Genomic DNA, 22,197 nt, shown 5'->3' on the forward strand with positions numbered 1-22,197 from the left:
TTTAAAGTTAGTTTTACCTTTTGCAATTAAGTGTTTATATTGTTTAAAAGTAACCCAATTAAAATTTCCAGAGGGTAAAGGTCGGCACATGGCCCAACTTTAGAGGTTATTGGCGTCGAGGTACATAATGTATTTAGATTTAAATTTCGGATCATAATCTTTCATATATATAATGTTTGCTTTGCTGTAACGATTAGCTATATAACTTATTCCTCCTCTCAGTCCCTTTTCAATAAATAGATACCTATCAATATCAGTTATTAAGTCCAGATTTATTCCAGTCATTTTTAACATTGCGCCCTAAGCTAACCCAGGACTGCTAAAGTAATGGCAAGGGTCAAGTTTATAATATTCCAAACATAGTTTTCTAAAATTTTCAAAAAAAATCGGTTAAAAGTAATACGTCAGTTTTTAAATATAGATCATGATATTCTCCCATTGTTTTAATTTTGAATTTATTTCAAACATTTTAGCATGCTCATATTCATTGTCAGATATATGCGTTTCGTTTAAAATTGAATAAAACTCTTCTATAAGAGGTTATTCTGTTTCTTTGAATTTTTCAAATGAATCCATGTAATCATATGGATAAATAACTTTTGTTTTTAATAAATCATTTTATTTTTTATTTTTAAATTCTTGAAAAGTGAACTTAAATTCTGGAATATTTTTACTTAGTTGTCCAATGGTTGAGACATAAATTGAAAACTTTCTATGAAATCAAATCACTTACCATAAATGCCATATATCTTTCCATATCATTAGGAATAACATCTATTTCTTTTTTAAATTTTCCTATTTGTTGCATAATAAAATGACCATTATAACCTCCTAAATTATGAAAAATAACAGGAATTACATTCTGAATGAGCACTTCCTCTAAATTTTCCTGTTATATGACAGTGATCTTGGACTGGATTTTCAGTTTCCTTATATTTTTTTCCACAAATATGACAAGAGGTTTGTTTTTGAAAAAAAGCTTCATCTTTTTTAGACATTTTCAAATCTTTGTTAAAGTTTTCATTTAATATTTCCTTACAATACTCTTCTTTCTCAAGCATTTTTTTTTTTCAATAAACTTCTAAACTGCATTAGGACCTCTGTAAACTTGTTTTGGTTTAGTATATTCATCGTCATAACGACAAACAACTTTATAACCATAACCACAATCTATATGTTTTTGATATGGTTCAGTAAATGAAGGTTCAGGTGACGGCAAAGCAGTTAATACTTTCTTAGATATTGATTCAAAATTACCATAAATTACAAAAGGTAATGCTAAGCATTTATGATAATTTTTAAAATGTATTTTACTTTCCTCTTTTGGCATTTTTACAGAAACACCATTAATAGCTAAACAATTTGGTATATGTTCATTTAATATTCTTTCTTGTGAAAAACATTGTAAACATGATTTGCAAAAAATTTTTTTATGTTCATATTTTTTTTTAACATTAATCTTTTAAAATCTTTTATCCAGACATAATGTGTTTTTGTTATAAGCACTATTATCTTCATAACTAAATATATTAAATGAAATATCATTCTGAGTTTCTATTTTATGTATTTGATTTAACATTACAGGAAATTTTATTCCTTTATAATTTATTTTTTTTATATGCTTTTTATATTTTGAGGGTATTTTTAACAGGAAGATTGTAAGCTAAATGGCACCATCTAAAACATTCATTATCATCATTCTTTATATTTATCAATCCTTTCATTGGATGTTTTAATTGCTTTGGTAATTCTAAATAACTTGAAGCAGCTAATGGATTATATCTATATCTATTTATATAATGATCATCAACTGACTCTAATCAACAACCGCTTCCTTCTGAAATCCTATTACCAATCTTATTTATTATTTCATCAAAAGCTTGACGAAAAGTGTTGTTTTTTTTTTTAGATTTTCTCATAATAATTAAAGCCTTTGATTGAAAATAAGCTGATTTATATATTGTATCTGTTTTACTAATTTTCGCAAAAGTAATTTTTCAAACAACATTTATTTTTATACCTTTTAAAGTCTCAAGTTCAAATTTAAGAATATCAAATGAGTCTTCTGTATTCAAATATAACTGAATTTTTGGATCTTGTCTATATGTAATTTTAATTTCAAATTTCTTAATATATTGATTTAAATACCACTCAATTTCTCTTACAGCCATCTATATATTATATTTAGAAAAAAAGCCTTGAAGCAAAAAAAAAAAAAGAAATAAAGTTTAAAAAGAAATAAAATATTTAAATTTATATCTTTTTCCATTAGTTTTTGATATTCTACTTTTTACTCTGTTTTTCCATTCACAGCACATTTTTATTAACCTAGAATTAATACCAATGTCTTTAGATGCTGCGTAAATATTTTTATGTTTTTTCTTCATTAGTGTCACAATCGGTTGCAATTATCTTTTTAGGATTGTTTCGATGATTATTAGGTCTTGGTCTGGGGCAATCACGTAATTTTTCAATATTTTGCTTTTCTCATAATAAACCATCACAATCCCATTCAAATAAATCTATATTCTTTTCAAAAAGATAAGGATCTTTAACATTTTCCAATCTATCAATTACTTATTTTTAAAATTTTCACTGATTAAGCTTTGATTTAATAGCGTTTCTATTTTTCCTTACTTTTTTAAAATTTTCACTAGCTAATTGATTAAGCTTTGATTTAATAACGTTTCTATTTTTCCTTACTTTTTATATGAGTTTATTTCATGTATTATTCCTTCATTCCGTATTCTTCCTAAAGTACAAGCTAGTTTTATTGAAATATCATCATCTATATTACTATTAGCCATTTATATAATATACTTATAGAAAAATCTTTAAAAAAACGCACGTAACAAAAAATTCAGCAATCTAAATTTGATACAACTCTTCTTCTTTTTTTATTTTTATTTCCATTAAGTTTAAATTCCTTCATATACATCTTAATTAAATACAAACATAAAACTTTTTAATTTTTCAAAATATACATTTAAACATAGCATTTTTATTCCTTCCCTAAACAAGTCTGAATGCAGCGGTAACGTTCCTAGTTGAGTAGTCATTTTGACTGTGCTTCAATAACGAAAATTTGCCAGTTAAATACGCATATTGTTACTCAATCCTAAATGGCAGATTTTTACTCCGTCAAACAGAAAATATTTCATCCAAATTAGTAGTTATATTTGAAAACAGCTTTCCTGCTTGCACGGTGTTTTATAACACTAATTATTGGGAATTAAATGCAAAATTCCTGACATTTAAATTGGATTAAAGATTAAATAACAAACAAAACAAACACACAAACTAACTTGAATATGATTAATACATCGCCGGACAATAATTTGTTGATTTTCACACCTTACAAATAACATGGGTATTTTTTGACAAACTGATATCGGCGAAACCAGGTGTAAAAACAGTACAGGTAAGTTGACGGGACTGAAAAATCTCATCGAGCTAAACAAAATATCGAGCTAATCATATCGAGGTAATGATAAATAATTACATTAAGATGAAAGGGCAAAAATCGGGACCGACTCAAACACATCGTGCTAACCGGAGTATCGAGCTAACCGATATCGAGTTAACGATATTCAACTGTACATTTCAAGAGGCGTTGAATAGATTTTTTCTTTCTGCATTTCTAACAGTATTGTAAAAATATCCTGAATAACTTTTTTCTGATCTTCTTTATCTAATTTTCCAATTCGTGCTATTGTTATTAGTTGTTTTATCTTTTTATGATGTAATTTTAAAACAGCTTTTTTACCTTTAATAAATATTGTAATTACTGATGGAACAACGCCAGCAAATGCCACAAATATAGGAATAGCAGGAACAAGTACTGATGCAGTCGAGCAACCAAAGACACATGCTGTAATTTGTAATCCTGTATGTACTTTTCCACAAAACTTGTAACTTTTTCTGTAAGCAGCAGCAAGTTAAGTCAAGTGGTCTATTAATTGATCTATTGTTTCTATTTCTATTCCATTAGAAACTAAATTTTTATTACTCATTTATATAATATACTTTTTAAAGTTTAATTACACTAAATGGAATCCAACTATTAAATTTTTCACTATAACTAAGCCTGTTTTTTTCTTATAGTCTCGTCTAATAACCTTCTCTACTCTAAAAACTTCTTGTTTAGTAGGTAAAAGTTCTTGCTCATAAAATGAACCCTGAATTATTTCATTATTCTAATCTTTAATAGTATATGTTCTTGGATTTGTATTATTGATTCCATAAATTATAAATATTTCCTCTGTCCAGTTTGGTGTATATCCTTTTTCAAAATGTCGTTTAAGTTTGCTTAAGCGAACCCGATCGACAATTTTAAACTTTGGTTAACTCTTTGGTATCTTTAAATTACCATATAAATTAAAGTAAACAGTACCTTTATTTAGGTTTTTACTGGCTTCAGTCGGTGTCAGTTTTATACTAGATATTTTGTTTTGTTATATTTATCAACCATTTCCTGCAATTATCTAAATAAGTGTAAGTATTATTTGCTGTAAAATATTTCCACATTATTCTTTTTAAACTTCTATTAATTCTTTCGATTACTACAGCTTTGCCTTCATTAAATGTATGATACACGTTAATCTAATTTTTATTAAAAAATGATTCAAACTTTTTGCTATAAAATTCTTTTCCTTCATGTACCCATAAATTTGTTGGTGTTCTACCTTTAGGCCGAGCGTGAAGCTCATCAGGAGCTGAAGCTCCAAAAATTATTTTTTCAAATGCTTCAGTAACAGATTCTCCAGTTTTATTCTTTAATGGAATGACCCAAGCATATTTGCTAAATATATCAATAACGGTTAATAAATAACTTACACCTTTATTATATTTTGAAAAAGCTTGCATATCAACTAAATCAGCAGACCAAATATCATCAATATTACTAACTATCACTCTTCGTTGCAAACTTTTTCGTTTAATTGGTTTATGTAATTCTTCTGCTAATTCATCACTCCATGTTATTTCGGGGGTCTTTTTGAGTGAGCTTGTATTTACCACCTTTTTCGGTTTTTTTTTCTTTTTGTTGGACTTTTTTCCAAGTGACCTTCCAGCTCCCGAGGACCTACGTCCAAGTTTGTATTTCGTTTTAATTGCTGGTTTTACAACTAAATGTTTTGCAATCTTTTCTCCAAATGTTTTTGATTGAGTGTTATTTAAGTTGGAAAGCATTTGCTTGTCACGTATACCTTTTTTACACCACTGTCGTAGCAAAAGTCATGTTCCATGCATACTGCATCCAGTTCATTAACAGGAGGTCCATTATCTAAAGGATTTCCTGGTCCACAATAGTTATATCCTGGAAGTGTTAAACCTTTCGTAGGTAATAAAGGTAACATTGCTTTATGAATATCTAAATTACCTCCTGTACTTTTAACAAACTTTGATTTCATTCTTCCACAAGATGAACAGGTAGCCATTATCATTTTTCTCCCGTGTTTTTTTTTTTTTTTTTGCTGTAACATAATGAGGATTTGTATTATCAGTAAATTTTCTTTCTTTCAAACAATATATTTTATTCTGTAAACTCATTTATATTATATGTATTTAAAACTTTTTTTTTCACTGGGTTCAAAACCTGTGGTTTTTAACTTTGTGTGAGCTTCCAGCTTCCAGGAACTCACGTCTATCAAACTAGAGGTTTTCACAGTAGTTTGTTAAAATCTGTGGGTTTTTGAATTGGTCAAACTAAAGGTTGTTACAGTATCAAGGATACTGAGTCAGCATTGGTTAGTTTGGACCAAGGGTTAGAGGTCAAGGTTGGGTCAAAATGCCAAAACCGCTATAGTACTCACTACTGTGTTTACCTCAAATTTAGCTACAGTTGAATGATAGACTCCCCATTCATCTTACTACTACTTAAAAATGCACTAATAGCCGAATACTTCAAAAGTGAAAGCCATTCTTGCCCCCACAATAATTATTGTCAAATAGAAAGATTTCTATAATCGAAAAACAAATTGAATATAACACTTTATCCAGAATCAAATTAACAGTTTTGAAATATTAACTGGGCTTGGTAATAAAAAAAGGCTATAAACTGTATTCTTGAAGACTTCTGAAGGTGTATCATGATTGAAATAAGTCTATATTTTGTATTCTAAAAGATTTTTAAAAGGGCATCCTTGTTCTTGAAGATATTTAAAGATGTTTCATGGCAGGAAATATTTCTATTTCCTTGATTTTTTAAATGTGTTCCATGGTTGAAATAAGTCCATGTTCTATAACCTTCCAGCTCTTTAAGATGATTCATGATTTAAAATAGTTTTATACCCTTGAAAATTGTAAGGGAGCTAAGAAAATTATTTTCTTGAAAACAAATAAATTGTATTACTTGTGCCTGCTTACTAGAAGAGATGGTATTAAAATAGGAATATAGTCCACAAATCTCTAGGTGAAAATACCATTGTACTTAAAAAGGGGAAATCCAGCTTCTCGTTCAATTACAAACATAAAGTTAGAAATGAAACACAAAAAAATATAAAAGGCAACTGGCCTAGGAAAAATTCCTCCATATTCTGTACCATTTAGTGTTATATGGCACCAAAAGAATAAAACATTCAAACCGAGGTAGAAACGTGCAATTTAATTTCAAATTTAGTTACTTTAATGAACTGAAAATAAGCAAAGTGTCATACATCAAAAGCCAGTAGTTCAGGCTATAGTTTACAGTGAACAACCCCAGCCTAAGACAAACAGTATACAGTCTTTAAAAGCTCGAGTGTGACTATTATTCAGTAACATAATAATACATGAAGCATACTGCTGAATTAGAATTGTATATAAGCCTGTTTGGTAATATTCTAAGCTTTCTTGCTCACCTGATTATTTGAAAAAAAGAAACTTGATAGACACTGGCGTTGCGTCTGCGTCGCTGTCGGCTTGCCTGGTTAAGTTTTATGTTTAGGTCAGCTTTTCTCCTTACACTTGCAAGCCTATTGCTTTAAATATTGCAACACTTTTTCACCATCAATAGCTGACTCTACAGCAAAATAACTAACTCTATCCTGCTTTTTGCAAGTTTTTGGGCCCCTTTTGGACCTAGAAAATACCAGATTCCTTGGTTAAGTTTTATGTTTAGGTCATCTTTTCTGCTTAACTATCAAAGCTTTTGCTTTAAAACTTAAACACTTGTTCACCATCAGTAGCTGACTCTGTAAAGCAAGAAACTTAACTTTATCCTGCTTTTTGCAGAATTATGGCCCCGTTTGAACTTAGAAAACATGAGATTTCTTAGTTAGGTTTTGTGTTTATTCAACTTTTATACTTAAAAGTCAAAGCTATTGCTTTAAATTTTTGAGTAGTTATTGGCCATTAAAAACTGACTCAGCACAACAATAACTGTAAATTTATATTGCTTTTTGCAAGAATTATGGCCCCTTTTGTACATAGAAAATCATGAGTAGGAAATATTTCTATTACACAGAGACAAAAAAATATAAGGCGGTTCTCTTGTTTTGTATACTGGTACTTACCACATATTTTCTATGTCATTTTCAGCAAATTTTCTGGGACTTTCAGTTATATCTTCTTACATTTAAATATTTAATTACTTAACAAACCAATTTTTGTTTTTGTGCACTGTGCACTGTGCTCAGGTGGAATGTGTCAAATGATAAGCATGCTAAATCTGCAGCTACACAGATTCTTTTGTTATTTACATTGTTACAGTCAAACAGTCATTATGTTCAGATTGTTTCGCCGTCCAAAATTTCATGAGCAAGAATAGGGTGGGGACACTTTATGTTGCCCTTGTATTTTTGTCCCAATTTATGTCGTTGATGTTTCAAAAAAGTATTTGAGAAAGTATCATCAAGTTCCATTAAGTGAAATTGTGCACCTAGCTGATATTTTGATTTGAATCTCTCACAGCCAGACCAACAATTTATTTTAAGTCTGTGTCACATCACAGTAACTCAGAAAGTATTTGACCTTAGAGATTACAGCATTATTATTCAGCACTTAAAGGTCTATGCCTGAGGATTTGTTTGTGATTTTATTCAGCAAGACAAGAGTTATGGCCCTTCATTTAATGCACATACAATGAGTGTAAAAGTTGTGTCACAAATATATATAAACGTATTTAACCATGGGTCACAGATAATGAAACAGAATAGGAATATTATTCTGCATGTAAATTTGTGCATCTGGGATTTTATTAAGGAATTCTTTCGGTCATACTAGGATTATGGACCTTGATTAAGTCAAAATTATGCATAAAGGGCTTACAAGTTAATGTTGCCTGTATTCAAGTTGTATTCGAATTAGAGTCAGAAAACATCAAGGGATTGTACATAACAGAGCAGAGTTATGGTCCTTGACTTATACTCCAGTCCCTGAGGACCTCCCGTGTGCAAAAAAGGCTACCGGCTAATTTTTATACGAATCATTAGATAAATGTCTGAACTGTCAGAAAAATTTGGGTGGAGTTGCCGCATCATGGTACGGTTTTAGAAATCCAAGATGGCGTCCAAGATGGCCGCCAAACTTTTGAAAAAAAAACCACTATTTATCATTTTTAGTCATAATTTTATGGAAATTCGAATAGTTTTTGATCTTGTTGTTCACAAAGTATAGCAAACACTTTTTGCCACCCATTTAAGTCATTTTCTCTCAATTATTTGTACATTTATTGGAAAAAAAGAAAAATATTCTTCAAAATAATGCGAAAAAAACGACTAAAAAACTAATGCTGCTGTATATTTTCACTGCTCATATTTATATTTTCGGTGATTTTTAAATTTTTTTTAGTTTATGGTTTAAAAGCATTAGTTCTATTAACATTGATATCATTTGTTCTGGTATATGGATGCCTCACTCCTGGTTTATTATCATTTAAGTGGGTGGGGTAAATGGAAGGTAATCCCTGATTTGCTTTAATTACTGTTTCTTTTATTAATTTACCTCCATATTTCCTTAAAAAATATAGAAATATGGTATTTCTTTGATGTTTGCCTTGATATTATGCATGTGTAATCTTTACAAATATACATTTGCTTTAAAATTCGACCATGTATCATCATTGCCATGGTAATAGCTCGAAGAAAATAAGAGAAAAAAGTTTAAATATTTGTTGTTGTTTTTGTTTTGTCCCCCACAAAATAACCCACCAGTAATTTATATTTTATCCAATGCCAGTACCTAAACATTCAAAGTAAGAAAAGTAGAAATTTATATTTTAAAAATGTGTATTAGTACTCGGATATTTGACATTTTAGATAATAGGGGATATTGTTATTGTTGTTATTCTGATGGGCTTTGTTTTATGAAAAAAGTTATGTTAGATAAGTACTATATGTTATCAAATTATATTTCTGAACAAAATCTTATAGACTTGGTCAAAAACTAAATCTTCAAAAGTGTACCAGTACTGGGATGATCAAAATGTTTTTATTTTAAGTGGGTGGGGTATATAAAAAAATAATCCCAGGTTTGCTTTAATTACTGATTTTTTATTAGTTTTCCACAACATTTCTTTAAACAAAATGGTGTTTATATAATGTTTACCTAGTTCTTGTACAAGTGTTTGTTTTTAAAAGACCTCTTTGCTTGAAAACTTCGTCCTGTGACAATGTTGCCATGGTAACAACTTCAGGAAAATATAAGAAAGGCTTATTTTTGTTATTTCACAAAAAGAAATAGTTTAACAAGTAATCAGTATTAAATATTATTGTACTTATCAATCGCCAATGCTTCAAAATTTAAACCAGGAGAAGAAGTTTTGCGAAAATTTATGTATATAAAACGTGTACCAGTACTCGGATATATGATTTTTTGGATAATTTGAATATATAAGATGAATGTTTTAATGAAGCAGAAGTGAAATTATAACACTTTAAGATTGGATTTCTGTAACAATCCACAAGATGACCACCAAAGTAGCTAGAACACAACACAAATATATTCATTTCAATTGACCCCTTACATTGAAAACGAATCCTGCTTTTTGGGGCAAGTGAAAGAAGCAGGATTTTCTATTTACAAAAACACTTTGCTAAATTTGAAGCACATGCCCATATCTAACCTCTCTTTTTCACCCTGTTCTGAGTGCTTTGTACCGCTCTGTACTTCTGGTCAAGTTATTCTGTATCTGCCTCGTAAAGGATAAATTTGGAGCCAATACCTGAAGCGCCATCAAATTACTTTTTATTTTTAGTAGACGGTGTATCTATCTACTTCCTTTTGCATGTAATTATGCCCCTATATGCACCAGTCATGTAATGGAAAGGTTTGTCCTTGTATTTTCAAAGAGCGCTATGATTGTCAAATTGTTGTTTCGAGTCTGGTAAATCTTCAATTGTCTTTTTCTAGAAATTTTTTATTTTCATGCTTGTGGGAGTGTACATTGTGCATCTGTAACTAAACGCGTGAGAAGCAATGAGAAGCAAAATAAACAGTGTTTTTTTCTGTGGGATGTATCATGATAGATGTAGGTGGGGGTTGACACAACCATCCGGCACGGTTTGCATGCTTTTGATGCATTTCACAGGCATCATATTGGTTAATTCTGTCTGTTCAAAATGCAGGATATCTTCTGTTCTATTCTGGTCTAACCTGTATCTTTGATAGATCAGTTATTTTATTTACGCAAATAGTGTTTTATTCCATGTTTTTATCTGCTTGCCTTTAATCTAAAAGTCTACGTATCTTATTACCATAATTTAATTTAAAATTAACTTTATTATAGTTTATTTACTTTATTGGACATTATATAGATGCTTTTATGTAAAGAACTTTTGAACGTATGTTTATATGAAAAGAGTGCTATATAAAATTGGTATAATTAATACTAATGATAACTAATAAAATTTGCAACATCTCTACGTTGTCTAGCAAGGGCATAAGCAGAAGTCTCTAGCAATTGCTATAATTGTTTTTACTTTTCACTACCGTTTTCTTAAAGCTGCTCGCCCTCAGTTTGGTCGAAAATATTAAATTTCACAAAAGCAACATTTTTAGAACAAGACTGTAAAATGAAAACGCATGATCAACAAAATCAGCGAAAATCTACGTAACGTTCTGAGAAAATGGCTTATGAAAACAGGTTTACGGATTCACCGCTCTATATGGCTATATTTGAAAAATAATAAACCGTTTGCAATGCTTTACTTTTTTCTACATAACCATACAGTGCTGTGAATGAATCCGTAAACCTTTCTGCGGGCCAGCAGCTTTAATTCTACCATCTTAGTTTTCTCGCCATACATACGCCATTATCAAAATAATACCTCAAGGTCACTTTCTCTTTGCATATATAGATAACTTCTTAATGTACAGCTGAAATAGATCTTTTCATTTTTAAATTATGTATAGTTTTGACTCCCAAGTTCCTGTTTGATCTTTTGGATTTTTTCACAGAAAGCATGACATACAAGGGAAAACATTTAGTTACATTCAGCCAATATGAAAATAAAGCAGATACTCGTTCATTTGCTTTGTTTGATTTATCTGTCGCTCAAAGAAATCAAAATTTTTCAATTTTAGAATTACAAATACAAAAACTTATTGCTGAAATTATTATCTATTGTACTCCCATTCTCATTTTGTTCAAATCAAATATACAAAATTCTGCACCAATTTGCTACTACAGCTCTTATCATACAGAACATATATCTGTAAGTAAGGAAACAAGTAATATTGTTGATGAAATCTGCATCTTTCCATTACCATAGGTCGATTTGCACACTGTTGAAACTTCTGACAGCTTGTATGACAAGGATACTTATCAACCTTGTATTATGTAATATTAGTTATAACACTTCTAAAGCATATAATCTGTAAGAACATAGAAGTTGTCATGATAACCAAGTAACCAAATCACAAGTAAAGTGATCTGTTCAAGAGAAATGAAATGTGTTATACCTCTAACGCTATCTAAGCAACTCTATGATTAACAATCATGCAATACAAGAACTGGAAGACACCTAATTTTCTCTACTGTCATTTATTGTAACAACAAAGAGAAATAAATCCTAAAAAAATCTACATAATATAAGTCCACACATAACTCTTTACCAGGTAGAGATAGGTCAAAATTACACCTAAAAATTGGATATAACGTGCATGCTGCACTACAGAAAAATGGCCTCGATTTTTTTTTCCTACGGCCAGTACTTAAAAAAAAGTTACAATATAAGCTATTTATAGTAAAACAAAGGGAAGTAATTCTAAAAAACAATAGTGTCAAATGATAGTGAACATTTGTGCCAAGCTACATCAAAATCCCTTCATGCATGAAGAAGAAATGCTCCGGACAAAGTCATTCTTGAATTTGAATTTGACCATTGGCCTCTAAGTGTGACATTGACTTTAGAACTAGAGATCTGGTTCTTGCGCATGACACTCATGGCGGTGAATATTTGTGCCAAGTAATATTAAAACCCCTTCAAGAATTGTTGAGTTACAGACTGGACAGGTAAAAAGCCCTTTTGGTCTTTGACTTTCAAGTCTGCTCTTAATCTTTCAGCTAAGGGCCTGGGTTTTGCACATGACACATTGTCTCATCATGGGTAACAGTTGTGCTAAGTACAATGTTGACAATACTTTTATTTTTACTTCGATTAAATATCAGCACTGTACAGTTCAAAATACTAAATAGTCAATCGTAACAAGGGCGGAATGGCTGCCGACTCCTAAAATTGATTCTAATTAAAACATAGAAAATGATAACATTTGAGTTAATTGGGCCTATCGAAATGTGTTCGTAGCTACCGATTATTCGTATGAAGCGAGTTCGCAATTACCGAAATAATTTTACAAAGGAAATAGAAGGACTCGGCCAAGGAATCCGGACTTTGTTCGATTTATCGGAAAATTCGTATCAAGCGATTTCGTATTAAGTGGACTCGACTGTAATATTACAATCCCGTCATGAATGGCAGAGTTATGGACCGGATACGAATATGCGGCTGGACGGACAAAATGACAGAATGCCGGAATGACGGACGGAAAAGCACATTCCTATATTCCCCGAAACTGGTTTTCAACCAGTAAGGACTTGTAAGGACCAGAAAATATAACAACACTGAAATGTCTACAATGAGGAACCTTCAAGAGAAATAAATTAAATGTTAAGAGGAAAAGTATTAATGCTTTGTGCATCAAACCGAGCCTGCAGCATTTTCGTTTATGTCGTGTTGGGCGACCTGTCTTTTTCTACTTTTTCTGTTTTACTGTTACACACACTTTTCACATAAGGTATTTTATTTAAAATTACATGTATTTTGGCATTTATTAAAAGTTTTCGAGCAATAAAACAGATTAAAATCGATAATTATAAATTGCATAAGAGTACTATACAAAAAAGATTTTCTGTATTTTAGCATGAAAGTTTGTGGCAATTCTGGATTCTATGTTATTGTGAAGGGGAATTTTCAAGAAATGGAATTTTAAATACAATTAATATTTTACAATCAAATTATGCTCCTTCCGTTGTTTTGCATGAGCTATCAATAAATCTTACGTTTTAATCTATGGTACCACAAATCTAAACAATGTACTTGCTATTTTAAGCGTTTATTATATCAACTTCGAGTCACTAAATATGTGGCAATGATTAAAATTTCATCCAACCTTTTTGATCATCCGACTACTACACTTTTGAAGATTTTTTTTCGACTAAGTCTATCAGATTTTGTTGTGAAATTTAATTTGATAACATACAGTACTAATTCAACATAACGTTTTTCATAAACAAAGCTCAGCAGAATAACAACAAAAACAATATCCCCTATTATCTAAAATTTCAAATATCCGAGTACTAATACACATTTTTAAAATACAAGTATCTACTTCTCTTAGTTTAAATTATAGGTACTGGCATTGGATAAAAATATAAATTACTGGTTGGTTATTTTTTTTTAAATCACCAAAACAACAAATATTTAAACCTTTTCTCTTATATTCTTCAAGCTGTTACCATGGCAACGATGATACATGGTCGAATTTCGAAGCAAAGATATATTTGTAAAGATTACACATGCATAAGATCAAGGCAAACATCATATAAATACCATATATTTTTAAGAAACATTGAGGAAAAATAATAAAAGAACCAGTAATTAAAGCAAATCAGGAATTACCTTCCATTTATCCCACCCACTAAAATGATAGTAGATCAAGAGTCAGGCATCCATATATCAGGAAAAAAGATGTCAATGTAAATAGAACTAATGCTTTTTAAACCATAAACTAAAAAAATGTAAATATCACCGAAACTATAAATATGAGCAGTGAAAATATACAGCAGCATTAGTTTTTTAGTCATTTTTTTTTTGCATGATTTTGAAGAATATTTTTCTTTTTTTCCAAGATTAAAAACTATTCGAATTTCCATAAATTTTTGACTAAAATGATAAATATTGTTTTTTCATAATTTTGGCGGCCATCTTGGACGCCATCTTGGATTTCTAAAAACGTACCATGATGCGGCAACTCCACACAAATTTTTCTGACAGTTCAGACATTTATCTAATGATTCGTATATAAATTAGCCGGTGTAATGAAGTATTTCGATTTCGACCCCCATAGAATAACGACCCCCCGGTCGTTATTCTGTAGAAAATGTGACTCCCCTTATAAAAAAACTGACTCCCTTTGAAAAATCTATAGAATACCGACCCCCCGGTCATTATTCTATAGAAAAACTGACCCCTCCAAGTAAAATACTGACTTCCTAAAGATGACTCCCTTCGAATCTCATAGAATAACGACCCCGGTTATTATTCTATAGAAAAAGTGACTCCTTCCATGTAAAATACTCACTGCCGAAATTACTACATTCGAACTTTCATACAATATCGATTCCCGGACATTATTCTATTTAAAAAAGTTACTCTTTCCGTGTAAAATACCGGCTCCTAAAAACACTTTCGACGACAATATCTATTAAAAAGTGATCCCCACCAAACCTAACGGACAATTTTACTAGATCTACAACTCTAATACCCTCCATTGCCAATAGTTAACATTTTGATTGTACTACTACTACTGGTGCCGCTACTTCTATTGCTATTACTACATGTACTTCTTCTTCTTCTACTACTACTACAATTACTTCTACTACTACTACTACTACAACTGCTACTACTGATACTACTATACCTGCTGTTGTTGCTGTCACTTATTCCTCTGCTGCTGCTGCTGCTGCTGCTGCTGCTGCTACTGCAACTGCCACTACCACTGCCACTACTACTACTACTACTACTACTTTCTATTGTTGCCGCTACCGTACTTTACTGCCACTGCTAAGTATTGCAACTTCTATTAATACTAAGTTCTATGCTAGCAGTTTCTTGTGCAGTTTTCTTCTGAAGAATTACTTCATATCGAAATTTGCAGGGATTATTGACACTGGTGTGTTTTGTGAACGTATTGTGAATTGTTATTTTCCTGAAAAAATGTATACACCAAGATACAGCGTCTAGAAATAGAATTCCTTTTCCCGTTGCGGAATGCTCTGATTTCTGTGTCAAGTGATGGTATCTGGGGCTAATGGTCAAACGGAAGGACGGACGGACGGACAAGGGCAAATCTATATGCCCCCCTCCCCCGAGTGGGGGCATAAAATGCAGCAATTAGGCCTTAGATACATGAGTTATCACTAAATTTGACCAAATGACCGGGGGCCGTTTTTTTATGGGAGTCAATATTTTTCGTGAGGTTCAGTTTTATTTCACGTGGGGGAGTCATAGTACTATGATCTGGAGGTCATAATACTATGACCGGGGGTCACTTTTTCTATAGAATAATGACCGGGGGTTCATTATTCTATGGGGGTCGAAATACTTCATTACACCGGTAGATTTTTTGCACACTGGAGGTCCTCAGGGACTGGAGTATTAGTGAAAAATACACATTAAAGTGATGAAACATTTCATTGTGTTGCATGTATCTTAAGATATTTCACCCAGTCATGAAACCATGATGTGGCAGGAAGTAGGAGCACCTGTGTTCAATATACCTACATCTAATGTTTTAGTTTAGTTTATACTAATTTGTTTTAGCTTGATTGTGATGAAAGTTTCAAGCTTATTGGAATCACTCTTGCGTACACTTCCTGGAAAACCAGTACTGGCGTCATATGAGAGATCAATGGTTGTGATCCCAGTGGGGCTTGAACCCGCGACCCCAGGATGAAGCCGTTGACACCTTTTCCACTAGAACACCGCTCACCATTTCAGTTTATTCATTAAATAAACTTGGAGCATTGCCATGTTAAAATATGCAGCAAAGACGCTGTCACTTTGCTGTGGTAACTGATGCCATCTTCTGTGTGTCATGTCCAGTATTTTGTGGTTTTTTCATTCTGTACAGATATACTTTAAATTTCATTTGTCTTTGATAGAACTTGCAAGGTTGAAATTACAGAAATAGAGTGACTGACAGATTTAATATTTGATAGACTCTCTACATACTATTTCACTATTTTTAAAGTATTTTTTGTTGTTTTCCCCTTTATTATAGTGCCAAATAAAAAGATATTTATTCAGCTCTGGAGAGAAAAAATTGAGATATTCAGTTTAATTATTGAAAATGCAGACATGAAATAGTAATTTATAATTGTATCCTATTGTATAATAATATCTATTTATGTGAAAAATAAATGGTAAATTCATCAGAAACTTTTATTGAAATTTTACTGCAAAAGAAAACTTTTTCCCATTTTGCATATACAGTCTCTCCAGATTTCTTGCTGTAAGTCTGATACTTTAAAATGGGCTGTTACATTCTTCAGTTTCAATTATGTTCTTACATGTTCCATTTAAAATGAGTATAAAAGTGCAAATATGCTTAAGTTGTATTTACATTTTTTGTACATACTTCCATGTTGCATGGCACAATTTTACCAACTTCAACAGAAAATTTTCTGCATTAGAGACGTAAGTCCACTTACGCCCATCTTGCATATAAAATTACTCCATTTACAGGAAAAACCTTGCAATAAGGGCGTTGTTTTTCAAATTTCATTCATGTTGTTTAATGTTTTATATAAAATTTCTAATTTAAGATGAAAAAATAAAGTAAATTTGTATGTGACTGAACACTGAAGAAAACAGTATAGATTTTTTTCTTCTCTTGTTAAATTTTCAAAAATGTAGTTACGACCTTATTGTATTGAACCCTCGAACTGTGTCCCCTTGACCTCAATCTATATTCTAATTTTGTCTTTCATAGGAAACAAACAAGAACAGAAGTGTAGAATCGATTGCGAATGGCCGTTCGAATTTGGAGAAGATGATCGAGATGAACTGGATATTGCACTTGAATCTATGTTGTCAGGTAAAATTTATGAAAAAATATATTATCTCTGGCTTTGTAAGTGATTTGCCGTCAACAACATTATTCTGTAGATTTTCGTAGTTTCCATTACGTCGAGACGTCTGCACATTCCTAAATACAATTATATTTTGAATATAAACCTATCCTGACGACATCAGATTTTAAATTATCTGTATTTATTTATTTATCAAAATATCAATCTATTTATAGTTTTAGTAAGAATTGTTTTATGATAAATCTATAAAATAGCATCTTCAAACTGCGGTTGTGAATATGTTTTCTAAAATTCCTGTATACTGATTGCGAGCAGTTTCACTGTATAGCAAAATATCTTATCACATGTTTGATTCCGTGAGAATAAAGCCATTACATAAAGTTGGTATTACACGAGTAAAATAAAGCTTTGACGTTGACGTCGTTTTACGTATAGGAGATGCTGGTCGAATTGACTAAGTCGTAAGATGGTATTGGTAAAATGGACTAGGAGGCATGAGATATTTACGTTTCCTGAACAATCTCAGTCAAGCCGAGTCTGCTATTCTTTTTCTTGGTTGCATTCTATGCTTCCAAATGATTTTCATATAGAGTTTCTTTATATATTTTTTTCAATAAGTTGTTGACTGAAATGCACGTTTTCGATCGTTTCATCGAATTTTTGAATGCTTTAATATAGTGTTCGTTAATACCTGCGAACGACATATCCAACTGGCTTCATGTAGTAAAAACGGCGACCCTTTAGGTTTTGCTTTCAATCTTTAAAAACCGATGTTTGAATAGTGATGTCATGTCGTGAGTATTGGGGACCGCAAACTTTATAGTTGTGGGACGGGTGGGTGGTTGGTGGGTGCAACATATGCTGTGTTGTCCATATCCAGTGCCATACATTTTGTGATTTGTTAAAAGCTTTTAGACAAATCTGTAAATTTGTTACTTACTTAGTTCTACATTAATGGCGCATTAAGACTACAGTTTTCTGGCTGTAAAATATGTCGTCTGTCAAGAAATGGCGTATTCACTTGGCAGTTTTCCTCCTGTATCAAAATAATTTTCCATATTTTGAAGGCTACTTGATCAATTTGTCTAATTGTGTATTGGAAATCTTCTGATTTTTAATCAGTTTTTTTGGCCGTCAATGTCATAAGTAACGGCAGTCTTGAAAACTTACCTGTCCGTACATTAACCATTTTGTACAGCGGAAACAGTGATTAATTTACACGTTATTGAGTCTATATAGTCACAAAGCTCTTTAACTATTGCGTTAACACTTACACAAAGTGGAAACTGATCTCTTACTTCTGAATATACTTGTAAACTGAATTTGTTTCTTTGCAATATCATATTTACGCACGATATCAACTAGTGGATTATTTTTAAACAGAAAATATAAGTTCAGAATAATATTGTATAAAGGTCAAATGGTATTGTATATTGAGCAACCATCATATGAAAAGAGAAGTCCTGTTCATATTTCATGTGTTAACTATATCAATAGCCAAGCAGGTTTTTCTGTAATGTCAACGTTAGACAATGACTAATCGTCTACAACTATTTAAACTTTGAAAAAAATGAAGACGAAGCAATTGTCTTTGAAAATGTTTGTGGTCAAAACAGTAATGAAGGGACATTTTTTATCTATTTTAAATTATACTTTTAGAATAGCATTGAACCATTGTTTGTCGGTGGAGATTTTAATGTAGTGGTATGAATAAACTAAACGAAAGACGTGACACGAACAGACAATTCAGTAAAGGTAAATAGGGTTATTGAAAAGAATGGTCTCCATATTTGGTGGCGAGTAGTTAATCATGAAAGTAAAAGCTACAAATTGCACTTAATTACAAAACCGCCTATATTTTGTAGGTTAGATTGTATTTCCGTGTTTCTTGTTTCAAAACTTAATTTATATTGTTTTAAGTTTCAAAATGTACTATTTTGCCAAACATAGCTCAGATTATTCAATCGTAGACTTAGTAAAATCAGAAAAAGATCCGCGATATTTCAAATGAAATAATAGTATTATATTATATCTTGTTAACCAAGAGGTTATGCGTGAATAAATTAATGAAAAGGTACAAATTAATAATGAGGGAACCCAATACACGTTTGGAAGTAATAAAAGGTACTATCAGAAACGAGTTTATAAGTTTCTTGAGCAATTGAAAACAGTATTTAATGGACTGAAGCCGAATGAAATAATTCTCCCGGAAATAATGTACGTTTACAAAAGTTCTTTTCAATTGGCCGCAGATGTCTTCTCTTATTTCAAAGCTTAACTTTTCAGTGTAAACATTATTTCTCAACATTAATGCAATCAAATATACGAGAACATGCAAAGAAAACAAAAGAAAATAAGTAATACCAAACTCGGTTTGAGTCTATTCATAAAAGGTAATGAAACGATGAACACCCCTCCAGCACATAAGCATGGGCCTAAGGGCCTTCGTGATTCCACCCCCCACCCCGCCCCCCTCAAAAAAGATAATAATGGAATAATAATAATGAATTAGCGAGTTCTAGTACTTGGTGACTTTCTACAGCCACCAAAATGTCACTCAAAGGCTGCTGTGGTAAAGGTCTGTGAAATTTATGTTGATTTATTCTACCAAACAAAGGAAAGACGGATACGGTCTAAAGCTCTTTTGCTTTAGAAAACTATCGAATGAACTCTATGATTCCAGTGGTCTAGAAATGATATTGTACGGCTGCCATATGGCAATAAAAGAAAACTGATCGAATATTAAATAAATCTTTCAGAGAAGAAGGTCCCTTGAAAGCATTGATTGACAAAAATGCTTCCTTTAAGGTTCAAGTAAAGTCTTTTGAAACCACCCCTTGACAAAATTCATATTACCAAACAAGGTGACCTCTACATAAAGTATTTTCTACTTCTTCGTAACAACTCCGTATATATATGTTATGAATATTATGGGTCTGTCGGATATAATTTCCAAACTGAAAATTTACCCGAGGGGTGGTCTCAAACATTTTATATCGACCTTAATGAGATGATTTATATGCGCAACACTCGCATTCCTAGCTCCAGGGTCAGTGTTACCCTTAGAAGTAAAAGATAAACATGATCTATTTCTTGTCCGATCCGTATCTCTCCCATTCATCATGGGATTTTTAAAGTACTTGGCACAAATGTTCCCCGTATTGAGTAAATGCGTCATGTGCAAGACCATGACCCATGGCTCCAATATCAAGGTCCCCAGTAGGATCATCTTTTTTCAGATGTGTAATAAAAGAAAAGTTTTTGTAGTACCAAATAAGTGTCATGTATTTCATTTCTTTATTAATTACTTCCCTTTATTATGATAAAATATTTCATTTTATTTTTATGTATTTTTCCTTATTAATTTAAAAATCAAATCAAATGTAGTCTTTAAAACGCATATATTAGCATTTGAAAGCAATCGCCAATTACAAATTTCCAGACATTTCAGACTTCATAACGTCTTCATGAATTATATGATATATGGTAATGATTTACATACATTGTAAATAAGTTGTTAACTTCTTACTAATCCCGTGTGATGAATTGATTCATCCCTTCAGAAAAAAAGGTAGAGAATTCAAAAGAGAAATGTGCTAAAAGCATTGATACATTCTGTGTGATACGGTTGCTATGTTTATTTTCTTTGTAAAATAGTCTAAGGCTTCTGCCTTAATAATATACATGCCTTAGTTTTGAAAACATACTATCGTATATGTGAGTTTCAATACTATTTTACAGATGCGTTTATTGGAAAGGATTTGGTAATTTCAAGTATTGATTCAAACAAATGAAAATTGTCTGCTCTGAAATCAAAATGATTGAAATAACGAGGTAGCGTTAAAAACATATAAAATATAAAAACTGATACAAGCGTTTATCTAGCATTGTATTTTAATGAATTGCATGTTAATGGATCGTTTCAATTACCGCGAGCAAGTGTAAAATTACTGAAACTACACCGGAACAATCTTTGTAGAGCTGACGTTTCATGAAAGATCAATTGCTATTAATATTCGCATTTGCTGTGTTCGTTTTGTAGTTAGTTACACAACTCAGTCAAATTTGTTTTCCTAAGGTACCTGCATGAATAAATAATAACTGAGCATACACGCGTGTATTTGTGGTAACTTATCCTCTTACGAAAAGCAAACAGCTAATAGCTAAACCCGTCAGAAAACTTTACCATCACCAAAACTGTTTCCTCTGTTTTAGGAATGGATGAGAGGCAACTGAGCCCGTTTGACAAAGTAATATATTCCAGAGGAAACACAGAAGAACGGAAATATAGAAACATTTATGAGCTTCCATTACATTTTAGAGCAGATGATCAAGATCAACAAGACAGTGAACTGGAAACTGCTTTTCATCAGGTAAAATTCGAAATATTTCTACACTATAACTAGTTTGCCGCAAACGACATAGTTTTAGGATTTTCTTATACATTGCTGATGATCAAGATCAACAAGATATTGAAATGTAAGATAAATTGGATAAATATCTGCTTCGAACGGCACTTGCCGGAAAATATATTATTCTATATATCTTCAAGTCTACACAATATTCATTTATTTCAAAATGAACCCACTGTAACGGCACGTGATTGATCTGTATTTATTCATTTCTCCATTTCTAGTGATACTTCCCTTTCACGATTACATTTACTTGTTCTTGATATATAAGAACGGTCTTGTGTTTTACAGACCCAAGGCATCCTGTCTTCAACTGAAAGTAAGTTAAACACGTTTTCAATGGAATGCAATTGTGCTCTGTGAATATGTAGATTTTATATGTTATATTAGTCTCAATATATTTAGGCGTGTAAAGCTGCATTTCGACATATATGTGGTATTAAGGTATATATAAAATAGGCTTTTGGGCCAGCAATTTTATTATCTAACGAA

General features: G+C 31.5%; 1 protein-coding gene across 1 annotated transcript in view; it reads left to right on the forward strand.

Moving 5' to 3' along the window:
* LOC128551396 (uncharacterized) overlaps positions 1-21,666 on the forward strand; it is a gene marked incomplete at both ends in the record, with an annotated part of 48,104 nt that extends 26,438 nt beyond the window's left edge. Inside the window, 2 exons of the mRNA XM_053532243.1 lie at positions 17,194-17,298; positions 21,509-21,666. Of these exons, the coding sequence (XP_053388218.1) occupies positions 17,194-17,298; positions 21,509-21,666 (263 nt within the window). The remainder of the gene's footprint in view (positions 1-17,193; positions 17,299-21,508) is intronic.
* Between the last annotated feature and the right edge of the window lie 531 nt (positions 21,667-22,197).

This window comes from Mercenaria mercenaria, unplaced genomic scaffold, assembly GCF_021730395.1.
Source record: "Mercenaria mercenaria strain notata unplaced genomic scaffold, MADL_Memer_1 contig_1054, whole genome shotgun sequence".
In the NCBI taxonomy this organism is placed as follows: domain Eukaryota; kingdom Metazoa; phylum Mollusca; class Bivalvia; order Venerida; family Veneridae; genus Mercenaria; species Mercenaria mercenaria.